This window comes from Dama dama, chromosome 1 (genome assembly GCF_033118175.1).
Source record: "Dama dama isolate Ldn47 chromosome 1, ASM3311817v1, whole genome shotgun sequence".
Lineage (NCBI taxonomy): Eukaryota > Metazoa > Chordata > Mammalia > Artiodactyla > Cervidae > Dama > Dama dama.
The window spans coordinates 8105282-8124587 of NC_083681.1; the positions used below are offsets into that span (position 1 = coordinate 8105282).

General features: G+C 41.6%; 1 protein-coding gene across 1 annotated transcript; it reads left to right on the forward strand.

Moving 5' to 3' along the window:
- Positions 1–5691: 5691 nt before the first annotated feature.
- On the forward strand, positions 5692–14526 carry LOC133057139 (interstitial collagenase-like). Its single transcript, XM_061143277.1, has 10 exons — positions 5692–5838; positions 6500–6747; positions 6840–6988; positions 7223–7348; positions 8104–8259; positions 8425–8542; positions 10784–10917; positions 12311–12473; positions 13062–13165; positions 13343–14526. The coding sequence occupies exons 1-10, from the start codon at positions 5734–5736 to the stop codon at positions 13441–13443; spliced, it is 1404 nt and encodes a 467-aa protein (XP_060999260.1). The 5' UTR covers positions 5692–5733; the 3' UTR covers positions 13444–14526.
- The last annotated feature ends 4780 nt before the right edge of the window (positions 14527–19306 follow it).

The following is a 19306-nucleotide window of genomic DNA, read 5'->3' on the forward strand; positions in this document are numbered from 1 at the left end:
GAGCAAACTCTGGGAGTTGGTGATGGACAGGGAGGCCTGGTGTGCTGCTGTCCATGGGGTCACAAAGAGTTGGACACCACTGAGTGACTGAACTGAACTGAAATGTGATGAGAAGTTATGGGATGGAGCTTCCTCAACATGATACATCAAATGATGAATGCATCTGATCAAAGACCATTGGCAAGATTTGTTCAAACAATTAGAAGAGAAACTCATCCTGAAAATGAGTTGAAAATTTGAAACAGAACAAATAAGTTGGATTTCTGAACAGAAAAGCTGTTTCGAGGTGGTGCTAGTGGTAAAGAACTCGCCTCCCAATGCAGGAGATGTAAAAGATTTGAGTTTGATCCACAGGTTGGGAAGATCCCATGGAGAAGGGAATGGCAACCCACTTCAGTATTCTTGCCTGGAGAATCCCAAGGACAGAGGAGCCAGGCAGGCTATGGTCCACAGGGTCACAAAGAATCAGATACAACTGAAGCAACTTAGCATACAAGCCTACTAGCATAAAAGGACATTCTATATGTTAAGATGGAAAGTGTGGTGTAGAAAGGAAGGAAGCATGAGGACTATCACACTGTCATCAGTGACAAACAGCAAGAATAAGAATGGGCCAGAGATGATATGACTGCTTAAGGAAATGGTCCACAGTCAGTCATGTCCTCACACATGAGAGCCCTCTAGCATGAGCTGCTATTGCAACCCCAGGAGGAGGTAGGGAGGAACCAGGAGTTAGAGGTGGAGGACTAAAAATGCCACCCTCTACCCCACTTCAGTCAGTAAAATGGTTTGAATTTCATCTTTGTGGGGGTTATATACAAAGGACTTTGCTTGGGCAAAACATAGAGCAATTAAGAAAACCAGTTGCCAAGCACTATACTGAATAACTGCTAGATTTCTTATTGTGTGTCTTTATTAAACTACAATCATGGTTTCCTGAGCTCAGGAGGGGTTCCCATTCCTAGCAGTGTGGCTGTGGAGTTAGACTGGAAATCCTATCTGGAGGCACCAGAAGAACTGAAGTCCCTCCTCTCATAGCACGCATACTCTCTCTCCTTGGCTGGGAAGGTGGCCTGCCTGCCACCTGTCATAGAAAATCCTCCTTTCCTGATGTCCCCTGCCACTGGAACCATCAGGAGTCCTGTGAGAAAAGGGGATTCCTCCTGAGAAATTCACTCATTTCTCCTTTTCTGCTTTCTCTCATGTAATGCTCCACTGAGATGGGGAAGTTGTGGTTAAATGCTGAATCGACAGGAAGCCAAATGAATCCTTACCCATCAGACACAGGAAGCCCGCACGAGCATCCCTTCTGTGCACAAATGATGTGGGGGTCACTGGTGTGAGAGCAGAGATTTGTAAAGGCCATGGAACAATGTGAAATGAAATGAACTTGGAAGGAAAGAGGAGAGACGTTTACCGAAGAGGAGAAACAGGAAGGATACAGCATGAAGGCTCCCATCCGCTTTGCCTGTCAACTTCATGCTCTCAGAGGAGGAGGCCAGATCACTAGGAAGGGAGGAGAAGCCCTCAGGTTTTCCTCAAGGTGGAAAGCAAACCACAGCAGGAACAAATGCTTGTATGTAGGACAGGGATAATATTGAATGTGGACCCGTGGCTGATTCATGTCCATGTATGGCAAAAACCACTACAATATTGTAAAGTAATTATCCTCCAATTAAAATAAATTGATTAATTAAAAAAAATACTAATGATGTTTCCATGGATATCATTGCCAAGGGTGAGGTGATGTTTTGAAGCAATTGCATTTAAGAAAGAAGTTAAACAGGGGTATGTAGGTCAAACAAACCTCCAGGAGGAGGAAAGGAAGGTAATGAAGGTCAGAAACCACAGAGCCAGGCTAACTCTTTCTCTCCCCTTGCCCGAGTCTTCCAGGGGAACTAGAATGTGTCTTCTGGGCAATTGTAGCACTTTGTACAAACCTCATAGCACAAACTCAAGGTACTGTGGAAAATGTCCTGACCCATTTTTTCTTTCCCCGTTTAGTTTCTGGAACACTGAAGATATTAAGTAAACATCTTTCGAATGAAGAAATGCGTGTGTAAAAGAATAGTTAACTGTAGCCCAGTCCCATGTGCTAAAGGTGTCCGGTCACCCAGGAGCAGTATGGTAGAAAGGTGAAACTCAGAGCAGGCCTTCCCAACATGGTTCTACCTGGGGCCCCACTCAGCCATTTTCACGTGTCATCTTCATCCAGGAACTAGATTAAGCAAGGTTGAGATTTAATGATAAATTGCCTAACCCCTGCCCCTTGGGTCAGGCTGCCTTAGTCACTCATTTCAGTCCAGTTGCTCAGTCGTGTCCAACTTTCTGTGACCCATGGACTGCAGCACGCCAGGCTTCCCTGTCCATCACCAACTCCCAGCGCTTTCTCAGACTCATGTCCATTGAGTCGGTGATGCCATCCAACCATCTCATCCTCTGTCATCCCCTTCTCCTCCTGCCTTCCATCTTTCCCAGCATCAGGGTCTTTACCAATGAGTCAGCTCCTTGCATCAGGTGGCCAAAGTATTGGAGTTTCAGATTCAACGTCAGTGCTTCCGATGAATATTCAGGACTGATTTCCTTTAGAATTGACTGATTTAATCTCCTTGCGCTTCAAGAGACTCTTAAGAGTCTTCTCCAACACCACAATTCAAAAGCATCTATTCTTCAGTACTCAGTTTTCTTCTTAGTCCAACTCTCACATCCATACATGACTACTGGAAAAACCATAGCTTTGACTAGACAGACCTTTGTTGGCAGAATAATGTCTCTGCTTTTTAATATGCTGTCTAGGTTGATCATAGCTTTTCTTCCAAGGAGTAAGCATCTTTTAATTTCATGGCTGCAGTCACCATCTGCAGTGATTTTTGGAGACCAAGAAAATAAGGTCTGCCACTATTTTCATTGTTTCCGCATCTATTTGCCATGAAGTGATGGGATCAGATGCCATGATCTTATTTTTTTGAATGTTGAATTTTAAGTCAGCTTTTTCACTCTCCTCATTTACTTTCATCAAGAGGCTCTTTAGTTCCTCTTACTTTCTGCCACATGGGTGGTGTCATCTGCATATCTGAGGTTATTGATATTTCTCCTGGCAATCTTGATTTCAGCTTGTGATTCATCCAGCCCAGCGTTTCACATGATGTACTCTGCATATAAGTTAAATAAGCAGGGTGACAATATACATTCTTAACATACTTCTTTCCCAATTTGGAACCAGTCTGTGATTCCATATCCAGTTCTAACTGTTGCTTCTTGACCTGCATACAGATTTCTCATGAGGGCAGGTCAGATGGTCTGATATTTCCATCTCTTGAAGAATTTTCCACAGTTTGCTGTGATCCACACAGTCAAAGGCTTTGGCATAGTCAATAAAGCAGAAGTAGATGTTTTTCTGGAACTCTCTTGCTTTTTTGATGATCCAATGGATGTTGGCAATTTGATCTCTCATTCTTCTGCCTTTTCTAAATCCACTTGAATATCAGGAAGTTCATGGTTCATGTACTGTTGAAGCCTGGTTCAGAGAATTTTGAGCATTATTTTGCTAGTGTGTGAGATGAGTGCAATTGGGCAGTAGTTTGAACATTCTTTGGCATTGCCTTTCTTTGGGGTTGGAATAAAAACTGACCTTTTCCAGTCCTGTGGCCACTTCTGAGTTTTCCAAATTTGCTGGCATATTGAGTGCAGCACTTTAACAACATCATCTTTTAGGATTTGAAATAGTTCAGCTGAATTCCATCACTTCCACTAGCTTTGTTCATAGTGATGCCTCCTAAGGCCCGCCTGACTTCAGACTCTGGGATGTCTGGCTCTAGGTGAATGATCACACTATTGTCGTTATCTGGGTCATTAAGATCTTTTTTGTACAGTTCGTCTGTGTGTTCTTGCCACCTCTTCTTAATATCTTCTGCTTCTGTTAGGTCCATACCATTTCTGTCCTTTATTGTGCTCATCTTGGAATGAAATGTTCCATTGGTATTTATAATTGTCCTGAAGAGATCTTTAGTCTTTCCCATTCTATTGTTTTCCTCTATTTCTTTGCATTGATTGATGAGGAAGTCTTTCTTGTCTCTCCCTGCTATTATTTGGAACTCTGTATTCAGGTGGGTATATCTTTCCTTTTCTCCTTTGCCTTTAGCTTCACTTCTTTTCTCAGCTATTTGTAAGGCCTCCTCAGACAACCATTGTGCCTTTTTGAATTTCTTTTCCATGGGGATGGTGCTGATCCCTGTCTCCTGTACAATGTCACGAACCTCCATCCATAGTTCATCAGGCACTCTGTCTATCAGATCTAATCCCTTGAATCTATTTCTCACTTCCACTGTATAATGGTAAGGGATTTGATTTAGGTCATACCTGAATGGTCTAGTGGGTCTCTCTACTTTCTTCAATTTAAGTCTGAATTTGGCAATAAGGAGTTCATGATCTGAGCCACAGTCAGCTCCTGGTCTTGTTTTTGCTGACTGTATAGAGCTTCTCCATCTTTGGCTGCAAAGAATATAATCAGTCTGATTTCCGTGTTGACCATCTGGTGGTGTCCATGTGTAGAGTTGTCTCTTGTGTTGTTGGAAGAGGGTGTTTGCTATGACCAGTGTGTTCTCCTTGCCAAACTGTTACTCTTTGCCCTGCTTTATTATGTACTGCAAGGCCAAACTTGCCTGTTACTTTAGGTTCTCGTGACTTCCTACTTTTGCATTCCAGTCCCCTATGATGAAAAAGACATCTTTTTTGGGTGTTAGTTCTAGAAGGTCTTGTAGGTGTTTGTAGAGCTATTCTACTTCAGCTTCCTCAGCATTACTGATTGGGGCATAGACTTGGATTGCTGTGATATTGAATGGTTTGTTTGGGAATGAACAGAGATCATTCTGTGATTGCTGAGATGGCACCCAAGTACTGCATTTCAGACTCTTGTTTTGACTGTGAGGGGTACTCTGTTTCCTCTAAGGGATTCTTCTTCACACAGTAGTAGATATAATGGTCATCTGAGTTAAATTCTCCCATTCCAGTCCATTTTAGCTCACTGCTTCCTAAAATGTCCATGTTTACTATTTGTTCAGTCTTTAGTAATGACTTTGTCATACTATTGCCTACTTGAAGCTGATTTGCTAGTTAGGCAATGTCTGATTGCTAGAAAAATAAATCATACAGAGAAGGTTTAAAAAGCAGGAGGAAATCTTTGGGAAATGGAAAAGCTGGTGATTCTAGGAGCCAGCTCTCTGTTCTGAGCGGTAGAAGGGCAGGAGCATTTCATGTATCACCAGCCAGTTTTCCTTCTCTCTGGGGAGTAAGAGCACACAGAACCCAGGAGCAGGTTAGGACCAGCAAAACCAAGTAGTGAAGGCCAATATTTTAAAAAGTCCAGAGTGCTCTGTGAGTTATGTCTGTTACAGTGCAGAAAGTAAGGGTCTTTTTTAAGACAACATAGACACAATAACAGGATGTTGTGTGTTAGGTAGAGTGTGTCTCTTTGTTCCCCTGTGCGATCATGATCTTGAGATTGTGAAAACAAACCAACAGAAAAGATTAATCTGTTTTATGTCACAACGTTTTAATGGTGAGACCACACATTGTAAATTAGAAGGATGTGGTCTGATGGAGGTCAGATAGCTTTTGGTTTTGTGGGGGTGCAAGGACCCTACAAAAAGGCAGAGCCTGCAGGCTGAAACCCCAGGGCAGCAGAGGCAGGGAGCCCCTGGTTTCCTTCAGCTCAGAAGAAAAGGAGAGGCCAGCATGCCCCGCCTTCCCCTGCTGCTGCTGCTGCTGCTCGGGTGCCTGGGGTCTCATGGGTTTCCAGCCACTTCAGAAACACAAGAGCAAGACATGGAGATGGTCCAGGTAAATGCTGAATTTCACATGCCAGAAATGCAAGAGCCCTACCTTCTCATTTTTCCAAGGTCAAGGGATAGGAGTTCATGGAAGTCTGGGATTCATTCTGGGATAACCATTTTGTCAGAAACAGATACCCTCATACAAAAATAAAAATCTTCTTAGACTGAGGGCAGGAGCAGAAGGGGGCAACAGAGGATAACATGGTTGGATGGCAGCGCTGACTCGGTGGACATGAGTTTGAACAAACTCTGGAGATACTGAAAGACAAGGGAAGCCTGGTGTGCAAAGAGGCAGACATGACTTAGCAACTGAACAATAAAATCTCTCTGTAGACATTTTTGGACTATAGAGAAAGAGAAAGCCAAAAAGAAAAGCATGCAGACTGGTTTTTCTAATTGTAATTCTGACTTCTAATTGAGATTCTTTAGACCTAGCAATAGCATAGTTTCTACCACTGCACTGACATTTCTGTACCAACAGTAAGCATAAGAAAGGCTGTGAAATTCAGCTGACAGAAATTCATTGCAGAAGCAGGTTTGTTTTTCCCCTCTTGACACTAAATCTTTAAGGTAAAAGAACTCTTCTGTCACTATAGTGAAATGCTAGGAATTTTCAGAGAAATAAGAAAGATTTCATATCTTCTGTTTGGATTTTTTTTATTTATCAGAAATACCTACAAAACTATTACAGCTTAGAGGTTGGAACCAGCCGATTCGAAAGGCAGAGAAACCACGGTTCAATGATTGAAAAATTAAAGCAAATGCAGGAATTCTTTGGGCTAAAAGTGACTGGAAAGATAGATGCTGATACCCTGGATATTGTGAGGAAGCCCAGATGTGGAGTGCCTGACGTCTCATCCCGGTATGAACTCACTCCAGGGAACCCTCGTTGGCAGAGCACAGACCTGACCTACAGGTAATTAGACGGAGCCCAAAGAGGGGACACTGTTTCCCACCAGAGCCATGAGAAATGAGCTTTGACGTGTCTGTGTTTTCTTTCATGTGAAGGATTGAAAATTACACCCCAGACCTGTCGAGAGCAGACGTGGAGCAGGCTGTTAGGAAGGCCTTTCAGCTCTGGAGCAGTGCCTCACCCCTGACCTTCACCAAGGTCTCTGAGGGGCAAGCGGACATAATGATATCCTTTGTCTGGAGAGGTGAGCTCTTTCCTCCCCAAACCATTCTGAACCTCGCCTCACACCACCTTCAGACATGCTCAGCATTCTGGTCAGAATTTCCCCTTATTTGAGGGTGCTGATTTTATGGGCTAAAGAAGGGACCCCTCACGGGTGAACAATGCCTTTTGGCTCCTTGTCCCTGCTCTCTCGTCTCTGGTAGGGAAGTCTAAATAGAAGAGGAGATTTATCTTTGCTGCGCTTTGTCCCTCACAGATCATCGTGACTACTCTCCCTTTGATGGACCTGGGGGTGTACTCGCTCATGCGTTCCAACCAGGAATAGGTATTGGAGGAGATGTTCATCTTGATGAAGAGGAAACATGGACCAAAGATTTGAATGGTGAGTCAAGGAATTCTCCCTCCCTGTTTTTATTTTCCCTTCTTGTGGCTTAATGCAATATGTTCTGTTTTGTATAAAAGAATAAACCAATATTATGATGATAGTTAAATGCTTTAATAAAGATATGCTTTCTAATGGTGGTTCAGAAAGATATTGCAACACTATAGTTACAGTTAGTGAAAACGTCTGAGGATACTGTTTCTACCAGTGGTTGCATCTTATGGGTAAAATATGTTTATGAAATTTTAAAATACTCTAAGATTATAAATGATATTTTGTATGTGTACAAATATGTACCAGAATTAAATAATGATAACTTTTGGTGGGGTTGCTTTGGAAAGTATGTGTTTTGGTACATGGTTATCCAAATTTTTGTTTTGAATATATATTAGTTTATTTAGAATCTATAGTTATATTAAAATCATAAACATTAATAGAATGTTGTTGTTTCTCTATGTATTTTTTTTTCCAATTTATTTATTGCCGGACTTACTAATCAATATTAAAATTTTGCATGGCAGCTAATTTTTTCTCTTACATTTTATCAGTTCAATTCTAGAAATTTAGACTTGAAGTCTTTCTAGTATTAATTAATTCTTCTCTTATGATTATACACACACACACACACATCTCAGACCATGTCGTAAACCAAACCACAATGGAATTCTTATGTGGTTTGGAGATATATTTGCTCTTTGAGGCCTGAATACTGTACTGCCATCTGCTAAAGACTGACCAATTCTGTTGCCTTTTAGCTTACAACTTGTGTTGGGTTTTGGCACATGAATTGGGCCATTCCTTTGGACTTTCTCATTCTACTAACATGGGGGCTTTGATGTACCCCAACTACATCTACACTGGTGAAGTTTATCTGTCTCAGGATGACATCAAGGGCATCCAGGCCATCTATGGTAAGTGAAGTTGGGCGAACCAGACAATTGCTTGTGAGCTATATGTGTGCTTCAAATATAAAGGCAATGACCTGGGTCCGTGAAAGACTCTTCATTATATATATTTTTGGGTCAATGTAGTATGTAAAACCTCGTTAACTTCAGGATCTTTGTTTATTTTTTAAGGGCCACCTAATAAACTGCAGCTGGTCCCAGTGCTACAAATCCCCCAACCCTGTGATAACAGGATAGCATTTGATGCTTTGACCAAAATTCGTGGGGAATTGTTCTTCTTCAAAGACAGGTACAAATTATAATTAATCCTGACATATGTTTATAATGATTATACATTTGTGTGTATTTTTTTCTTTTCTTACTCAATATTGTATTCATACATAATTATAAATATCCATAAAATAAAAGTTCTCCTAAGTCCTGCTCCCACCACCCTCCATGACACATAGAAATACGTAGAGCTTGGCAGAGGGAAGGAATATGACTTTCCGAGGGCCGCAGGTAGTCCGCAATGGAGCAAAAGCTCGTCTGCCAACTCCGGACTGAAGCTCCTTTCCCTAGCACACTCTGCTATGCTAAACGTGATGGTGGGGCTGAGGACAAATTGCTCGTCTTACTGTATGGCTGAAACGAGCTCTCTACTCTGCTGAGGGTTACATAACGCAGAGTCGAGACGGGGAAGGCCACCCTTTCTGTCCGCATTGTCCTCCCATCCGCACGATGCCGCTCTCCCAACCTGCCATCCAGCAAACCCTCATTGTGCCCCGGAAGCCGAGAGGAAGAAAGAAAACAGAGTTTGAAGACCAGCCCCCAACCTCACCCTGCCTTCTAAGGGAATTGGTACTTTCCTCCTCGAAGCCTTACAGTCCTAGTATTCAGTCTACCGAGCGTGGATTCAAACAGGCTAGAGTGACCTCATGCCTGTCCTCCTCTTCTCATCAAAACTGACTCACTGAGGGATAAGAGCATAGATAGTGTGATCCTCCCCCTCCAAATGAGAACTATTAGGGATTTGGAAGAAGTCAACAGCTCCCTTTGAGCCTATAGAATGTTTTATGTTATGCATTATTTTGCGTTAGTATCTAAATGAGATAAATGCAGGTCATCAGGAGGCTTAGTTATAAATCTAAATTAATTTTGTTTTCAAGTATCTATACAGACATGGGAGGATCATTGATGAGAAACACATTTTTTCCTTTCCTCCCCTTCCTCCTCTTCTTACTGTTTTTCTCCTCCTCCTCCTATCTCTTTCTCTACCTCTTCCTCCTCCTCTTACTGTTTTTCTCCTCTTCCTCCTGTCTCTTTCTATTCCCCTTCCTCCTCCTCTTACTGTTTTTTCTCCTCCTCCTCCTGTCTTTTTCTCTTCCTCTTCCTCTGCTGCTGCTGATCCTTTTTCTTCACCTTCCTCTTCTTCTGTTTTAATGGAAAGCTGCCAGAATGTCAAAATACCTCAGTTGTGAAAAAAAAAAGTTCCATTTGGCAGGAAGAGTTCAGGTGGAGTTAGACTAGGGTAATGAAATTTGGCACTGCCTGTGGCCTTGACATTTATCCTTGAGGGAATCAAAACTTGACACAGTCACTGATTTGCACAAGGTCCTTAGCCACTTGGGAGGAGGTTGAAGCAGGGACTGACATGAGAATTAGGAAGCACATAGCTGGTCTGGAGGTCATCCCGTGAGGCATGGTCAAGGAGGAAGGAACAGAGACAGATAAGTGAGCAGAGACAACAGGGGTGTGCCCATGAGCAGTTACCACTCTGGCCAACAGGGGCCCAGTCCCACTGCAGACCCTTGAAGTCCTCACAGAGTGTCCTTCAGGACTGTCCCACCAAAGGGCAGGGGATGTCCCCCTCACTGACGTTTCCCCTCGCTTTTTGAGGAGGTCCTGAAGGTGTCACTAGACAGAGTCTTGGCAGGCACTGCACTGGCCCAGCCTGCCCCTGGGCAGGGGAGAGCTCAAGGTTGGGGGGGGGGGGGCGGGACAATGGGGACCATCTGTCAAAGTTGCACATCTGGTGGTGGCCCAGGGATTTGGCATCAGGAGGGTCTGCTCCAGAGACTGACAAGGAGGGTGCTTGCCACGCATCAGCCTTTGTAGGATCCTCTGTCATTCCCCAAGGCTGGCTGGCAATGGGGCTTCTGTTCCGTTTCTGTAGTTTTGGGGACACGTGTGTCAGCCCACGTGGAAGTCTCTGCTGTGCTGTTTCCCTGTCTCTGTCGACTGTGGAATGAACATGGCAGAATTCTCAACTGATAATAAAAGAAAAGACCTTAGTCTGGGCAACCTTACAAATCTGGTTTAAAAATTAGACTTTGCCTCTTATGAACTGTGTGGCTTCAATTTCTCATCTATAAAATAGGAGCAATAAGAGCTTCCATGTAGGATGTTTGTGAGATAAGTCACAGTGTAATTCATAAGTGCTTACCACATTGGATGATAATCTTGTGTTCCAGGGACAGAAGGAACTGAGAGGCAGCAGAGAATGCCAGTAATTATCTTTTTTTTTTTTTTTGGTTTCTTTTCAAATCAGGTTCATCATCCGTGCTCATCCGTACTACCCAAGGGTCGAAGTCATGTTCATCTTTGTTTTCTGGCCAGATCTGTCAAGTGGGATTGAGGCAGCTTATGATGTTCCTGAAAAAGATGAAGCCCTTTTTTTCAAAGGTAATACCACTGAATTTCCCCCCTTTTTATGAAACAATTTACTATTGGTTTGGATTGAGAAGCAACAATTCAGTTCAGTCACTCAGTCATGCCTGACTCTTTGCGACCCCATGGACTGGACTGCACTAGGCCTCTGTGTCCATCACCAGTTCCCAGAGTTCACTCAAACTCATGTCCATTGAGTCGGCGATGCCATCCAACTGATGCTGCACCAAAGTAACAGTGGCTGCACACTTTCTCCTCGTGGATTTTTTTCTTAAAACCTCAAAGTCCTAACTACTGAATCAAGGAGGATTCATTATTGTGATTTAAAATGACATGCTGAGTAATTAGAATAAAAATCAAACAGCTAGCAATTTAACTTTTCCCTTTTTTTTTTTTTGATTATGAAACTGGAAGTAGGAAATGCTGTATTTGGGCATTCCACATTTTTTTTTTTTTATGTTTTTTATTTATTTATTTTTTTATTATTGGAGGCCAATCACTTCACAACATTTCAGTGGGTTTTGTCATACATTGATATGAATCAGCCATGGATTTACACGTATTCCCCATCCCGATCCCCGCTCCCACCTCCCTCTCCACCCGATACCACATATTTTAAAAATACATATTTTCCAGGATGCTGAGAAAAAAAGTTTACAGACCCATACTTATCAGACCTAAAGGAAAAAAAGAAACCTTTGTTCTTGGGTTTTTTTTTTTTTTTTTCAAGAAATCCTCCTAATAGACATTATATTAATAGTTTGAGGGAAGTTGAGAGCTTACCCTTCTCATAAACTGCACATCTTTATAGATGGGCCACTGTCCATAAATTCTAGGTGTAGACTGCTTTGATTCTCTTAGATCCAATTATGCTCCAACATTCAGCCATGCTTTGTGTATATACTGCCAAACGTCTGGGTTCTTAGAAAATAATTCAGATGTTTGGCTTTGTATGCACAAAAGACTAAGACCAATTAACCCTAATAGCATTAAGGTAAATAATTAAAACCACTTGTGATAAGCAAAGAATTTTGAAACATACTGTCCAACACATGTACCACAAAAATAAAGACAGATATATAATGTGCATTTAGATAGCATCACCCTGGCTCATAAAGAATACTCTTCCAGGAACAGGCAAGCCAAGAGCTCAGGGGTGCTGTCCAGTGGGACGTGGAAACATGCATTATACTTCTGGCCTGTAGGACCGCTCGTGCCCACCCACACTCTCTGTGCAGCTGGAGAAGTGAACCACTAGAGAGAAATGCCCAACTCAGGGGCACCTCACTTTGGAATAAAGCCCTCCTTCCACTTCTGGTGAAGTGAACGTCTGGAGGAAACCTGCCTACTGACCTCCAGAGTCTCAGGCAAATCATTTCACGGCCACTTTTTTTTTTTTGGTTGACAGGCAGTAAATACTGGGTTGTTAAGGCAGGTGTGATACTGCCCAGTTACCCCAAGGACATCTACAGTTCCTTTGGCTTCCCTAGAAGGGTGAGGAATGTCGATGCTGCTGTCCATGACGAGGAAACCGGAAAGACGTACTTCTTTGTTGACAATGAGTACTGGAGGTAAAGACAGACCCTTGGAGATCTTACACATCAGATCCCTCCGTAGTGGAAGAAGAAAAGTGCCCTTTTAAGTTATGTTCATATTCTGCTGAAATATCCTTCTTCTGTGAATGGGTACAGCCAGGCTGAGTGTCATTTAGTCTGTGCTTGCTGTCATCATACCACACCTGTCCTTGGAAGGCAAGGGACTTGCAGGATTGAGTTCCAGAGGAGTTTTTTTTAAAGGGCTGGAGCCTGAGATGAAATTTGAATCGGATTTGTTAGAGCTGATGCCTCTTCAGGTGTGCTCTAGGCTGTCTCAGACTCCCACAACCCTATTGAACCAGGAACTTTTCCAGTTAAAGGTTCCTATTATTTTAAAACAATGATGCACCCACCCACAGTTGTTTTAAGCAGCCACTGGATTTCAGTACAGTGGACAAAAGGGTAGCACCTACCTCTCGGATTTGTTGTGAAGATTAAATTATTGAGTATGCTCAGTTAGAACAGACACTGACACATGAAAATTTGTTTGGGAATGCTAAGTGTTATTTGTTGTTATTATATTAATCATACATTCTAATATTTCTAACCCATTTTTTTTACCAGGTATGATGAAAACAGGGAGTCCATGGATGCAGGTTATCCCAAAGAGATAGCTCAAGACTTCCCTGGGATTAGCGGAAAAGTTGATGCTGTTTTCGAACATGAAGGTTAAGACTATTCAATTTCTTCATTTTGCTACCCTAAAAATCAACAACAAAACATGGGCTTTGTTATTTTGATAAGAAAATTTTGAATATATAATTTGGGCATGAAAATTACTGACTTTTCAGGAAAGCTCATGTAAAAAAACCTAATCTCTCTCTCTTGCTTTTTTTTTTTTTTAGGAAATTTCTACTTTTTTCAAGGATCGAGGCAGTACAAAGTTGATCCTAAAACAAAGAGAATTTTGGCTTTGCTGGATGCTAACAGCTGGTTCAAGTGCTGAAATAACTGATCATTGATTATCACAAAGGAGGTGGAAAATATTCTTTATGTGCGTAAAAATAGCCTTTATTTCCTGAGCAGCCACATTTTCAATATTTTATATATCCTCCTGAGGTCACTGAGTTAAAGACATATAAGTATGACCTTAAGTGAAAGTGAAGTCACTCAGTCGTGTCCGACTCTGCGACCCCATGGACTGTAGCCTACCAGGCTCCTCTGTCCATGGGATTCGCCAGGCAAGAATACTGGAGTAGGTTGCCATTTCCTTCTCCAATCTGGGTACACATTCTGTGTTAACTAAAGTATACTGCTTCATGAACTTATACAATTTAGCTTCAAGCCAGCACTAAGGAAGTTGAGGTCATGACTTATCGTTAAGTTTATATAGAATCTCTTTGGGTTTTCAGATCCTGGCTGTTACAGGGATTCTTATCTTATCCTCCCTGAAAGAGTCTCCAGTTTCAGCAAAAGAAAAATAGCATAAAAGTATATGCCTCTGAATGATAATGTCATCCTGATATATAGAGATCTGCACTGTCTCATATTAAAGAAAATCATATATTTACTAATTTGTAAAAGAACATAAAATTAGTTGTTTAGATACACACAGAAAAAGCACATATGTATAAATTTCAACTTTTACAAAGTAATATAATAGATATTCCGTACTCAGATCAAGAAAAAATAGTTTTACAAGCATCCTTTATGTATTTATGGTGCTCCCTTACAGACACCCTGATAGCTCAGCTGGTAAAGAATCCGCCTGCAATGCAGGAGACCTGGGTTCGATCCCTGGGTTGGGAAGATCCCCTCGAGAAGGGAAAGGCTACCCACTCTAGTATTCAGGCCTGGAGAATTCCATGGACTGTATAGTCTATGGGATCACAAAGAGATGGATAGGACTGAATGATTTTCACTTTCCCTTACAGAAACCAGACCCCAAGGATAGGCGCCATCTTGACTTCTGACAGTGTAGCTTACTTAGCCTGCTTCTGCACTTCATATAAAAGGAATTATGCAATATAAATATATTTGTTCATGTCTTTTTTCACTCAGTGCTGATGGCTGTGAGTTTTATCTCTATTTTTTGTGTAGTTTTTTGTTTATTTTCATTGTGTATAGTTCACCATACAGAGAATACACAGAAATTTATTTATTCAGTCCCTTCTTGAAGGAAATGTGGGTAGTTTCCAATTGGAGTCCATTAGGTACCATCCTACCCTGAGCATTCTAATGCATGAGTTTTGAGCACTTTTATGCTTTATAGTGGAGGAAGTGCTAGATCTTAGGATATGCATATGTTCAAGTTTAGCAGATATTATATTTTCCAAAGTGGTTGTATTAATTCCTATGCTATTTTGAAGAAACCATTTTCTTAATATTGTAGCCATAGTTTCCAAGATTATATCCCTATTTTAAAATGGGATTTAGGCAAATTCTCAAAGAAATTATGTAGGGAGATAGAAAACTATACAAGAAGTGCAAATGCTCTTCCTTCTTGTAGAATATATATCACATGGAGTGAGGGGAAACCCTGGCTATTGACCTTTCTCATTTATTTTGATTTCAAACTATGCCTTAGATCCTGCAGGGAGCCATCAGACCTGGTGGTTTTATGAGCATCTACCACGGTTCCCATGGGTGTTTCACATGCCTTCAGATGCACACAGTCCATCTCTAAGCATCCTCAGAGGTGGTCCTGACCATCAGTCATGCATTTGAGGTGCTGGCTTTCTTTGAGGTGCTGAGTGGGCTTTTAATTTTCAACTCAAGAGCCGAGAGCAGTGGGAGCCCATTGACAGTCTTCCTGGGCTGGGACAGCCGTACTAGGAGGCACTGCCTCATTTCCAGAGACCCATCTCACACACACACTGGGAGAGCCAATGGCAGGAGAGCATTCCAGCCTGATCCTTCTAAAGGGAAGAAGCCTGAAGAACACCCCCAAGAAACCCTGAATTCACCAGGGTCCTCACTTCCTTCTGAGAGTGTTCTGTCCTCACCAAATCCCTTCACTTTCCAAGCATTCACAGAATCTCCACATTGCTGCTTTAGCGAGTTTAAATTTATTCTCAATCAAGCATGAACAGAAGACTGATACTTCTTTCAATTTCAAATTTTATGTTGGCAAAGTTATTATTCAGTTCAGTCCAGTCACTCAGTCATGTCCGACTCATTGCAACCCCATGGACTGCAGCACACCAGACTTCCCTGTCCATCACCAGCTCCTGGAGCTTGATCAAACTCATATCCATCGAGTCAGTGAAGCCATCCAACCATATCATCCTCTCTTGTCCTCTTCTCCTCCCACCTTCAGTCTTTCCCAGCTTCAGGGTCTTTTCCAATGAGTCAGTACTTCCCATCAGGTGGCCAAAATTTTGGAGCTTCAGCTTCAGCATCAGTCCTTCTAATGAATATTCAGGACTGATTTCCTTTAGGATGGACTAGTTGGATCTCCTTGCAGTCCAAGGGACTCTCAAGAGTCTTCTCCAACACCACTGTTCAAAAGCATCAACTCTTCAGCACTAAGCTTTCTTTATAGTCCAACTCTCACATCCATACATGACCACTGGAAAAACCATAACTTTGACTAAATGGACCTTTTTCAGCAAAGTAACATCTCTGCATTTTAACATGCTATCTAGGTTGGTCATAGATTTTCTTCCAAGGAGCAAGTGTCTTTTAATTTCACAGCTACAGTCACCATCTGCAGTGATTTTGGAGCCCCCAATAAAGTCTCTCACTGTTTATACTGTTTCCCCATCTATCTGTCATGGAGTGATGGGACCGGATGCCATGATCTTTGTTTTCTGAATGTTGAATTTTAAGCCAACTTTTTCACTCTCCTCTTTCACTTTCATCAAGAGGCTCTTTAGTTCCTCTTCAATTTCTGCCATAAGTGTGATATCATCTGTGTATCTGAGGTTATTGATATTTCTCCTGGAAATCTTGATTCCAGCTTGTGCTTCAGTCAGCTTGGCATTTTGCATGATGTACTCTGCATATAAGTTAAATAAGCAGTGTAACAAAATACAGTCTTGACATACTCCTTTCCCAATTTGGAACCAGTCCATTGTTCCATGTCTGGTTCTAACTATTGCTTCTTGACATGCAGATTTCTTAGGAGGCAGGTAAGGTGGTCTGGTGTTCCCATCTCTTGAAGAATTTTCTACATTTGTAGTGATCAAAGTCAAAGATTTTGGCATAATCAATAAAGCAGAAGTAGATGATTTTCTGGAACTCTCTTGCTGTTTCTATGATCCAATGGATGTTGGCAATTTGATCTCTGGTTCTTCTGCCTTTTCTAAATCCACCTTGAACATCTGGAAGTTCTCAGTTCACATACTATTGAAGCCTCACTTGGAGAATTTTTAGTATTACTTTGCTAGCATGAGATGAGTGCAATGGTGCATTAGTTTGACATTCTTTGGCATTGCCTTACTTGGGGATTGGAATGAAAACTAACCTATTCCAGTCCTGTGGCCACTGCTGAGTTTTCCAAATTTGCTGGTATATTGAGTGCAGCACTTTCACAGCATCATCTTTTAGGATTTGAAAGAGCTCAACTGGAATTCCATCACCTCCATTAGCTTTGTCTGTAGTGATGCTTCCTAATGCCCACTTAACTTCTCATCCCAGGATATCTGGCTCTAGGTGAGTGATCACACCATCTTGCTTATCTGGGTCATTAAGATCTTTTCTGTATAGTTTTTGTATAAAAATGCATTAACATTTTATATGAATGTATCAATGTTTTAGGAATAGGTGAACTAAAATGGGCTGGAATAGGCAAATTTAATTCAGATGACCATTATATCTACTACACTGGGCAAGAATCCCTTAGAAGAAATGGAGTAGCCCTCATAGTCAACAAAAGAGTCTGAAATGCAGTACTAGGTTGCAATCTCAAAAATGACAGAATGATCTCTGCTCATTTCCAAGGAAACAATTCAATATCACAGTAATCCAAGTCTATGCCCCAACCACTAATGCCAAAGAAGCTGAAGTTGAATGGTTCTCTGAAGACTTACAAGGCCTTCTAGAACTAACACACACACAAAAAAAAATATGTTCTTTCATCATAGGGGACTGGAATGCAAAATAGGAAGAGATACCTGGAGTATCAGGCAAATTTGGCCTTGGAGTACAAAATGAAGCAGAGCAAAGGCTGACAGAGTTTTGCCAAGAGTATGCACTGGTCATAGCAAACACACTCTTCCAGCAACACAAGAGAAGGCTCTACACATAAACATCACCAGATGGTCAATACCGAAATCAGGTTGATTATATTCCTTGCAGCTGAAGATGGAGAAGCTCTATACAGTCAGCAAAAACAAGACTGGGAACTGACTGTGACTCAGATCATGAACTGCTTATTGCCAAATTCAGACTGAAATTGAAGAAAGTAGGGAAAACCACTGGACAAGGTATGACCTAAATACCTAAATTCAGGTATGACCTAAGTCAAATCCCTAATGATTATACAGTGGAAGTGACAAACAGATTTAAGGGGTTAGACCTGATAGAGTGCCTGAAGTACTATGGATGGAGGTTCATGACATTGTAAAGGAGGCAGTGATCAACACCATTCCCAGGAAAAGGAAATGCAAAAAGGCAAAATGGTTGTCCGAGGAGGCCTTACAAATAGGTAAGAAAAGAAAAGAAGCTAAAGGCAAAGAAAAAGGAAAGATATACCCATCCAAATGCAGAGTTCCAAAGAATAGCAAGGAGAGATAAGGAAGCCTTCCTCAGGGATCAGTGCAAGAAAATGGAGGAAAACAATAGAACGGGAAAGACTAGAGATGTCTTCAAGAAAATTAGACATACCAGGGGAACATTTCATGCAAAAATGGGCACAATAAAGGACAGAAGTGGTCTGGACCTAAAAGAAGCAAAAGATATTAAGAAGAGGTGGCAAGAATATGCAGAAGAACTATACCAAAAAAAAAAAGTTATTATTGAAAGTTTAGAGATCCAAGCAGCGATAAAGGGAATAATGAAGTGAGTTTTTTTTTTTTTTTTTAAATAAACATTCAGAGCAATGAATCTTCCTAAAGTCCTCCCCAATATACCGAAAAGCAACCTCCTCTTCTATTGAGGTGTGCATTGGCTCTGAGAGCATCCAAGTGGACTTCCCTTGTCTGATGGACCAGCACATTATCCTGCTGGAAAAATTTCTGCCTTGTTCTGGGAATCCTCTTCTCACCCCACTGCAGCCACCTCATTCTACTGCAGGCTGCCTGTTATGGTCCTGGGACATTAGGTCACTGATACTGGTTTGGAGTTGCATGACAAAGACAGGCCAAAGAGAACCCTCCCTAAGACTTTTGAGCTGAAAATTGGGGAAAAGAAAAAGGATTGGTTTGGAGAAAGGGATTTAAGTTGAAGTAATAAGCCTAGAAGTTCCCCGTAGTACCTTTATTTGGATTCTATATGAAAGGTATAAAATGATACCAAGAATCCTGTATAAGAATCCTTACAAAAATTAAGGTTCTGGCAGGAAACACATGGCACAATCATATCAGGAATTGAGAAAGATTTCAGGAAAAGATGACCTATAAAAGTATGGGCTGGATTAAAGGACATCAAATCATAGTGAAGCAGATCTAGGTAAATGGCATGGAGGAACCACCCCCATAAGGTCTGAAGCAGCAAGGAGGAAAAACTGTCAAAGACAGAGAGTTTTAAGCTATTGCAGTAGCTAGGGCTGTGGATGTAAAAGACCATCCAACAAAGGCTTTGACCTTTAGTAGAGAAATGCAGCAGCTGCTAACTCGTAGGCTCCCGAACAAAAATGGGAAATAAGTCCCTTAATGTCTCTCTTGTACTCTGTAATCCCTTGTGGTGACTCCAACTGGCCAAAAATA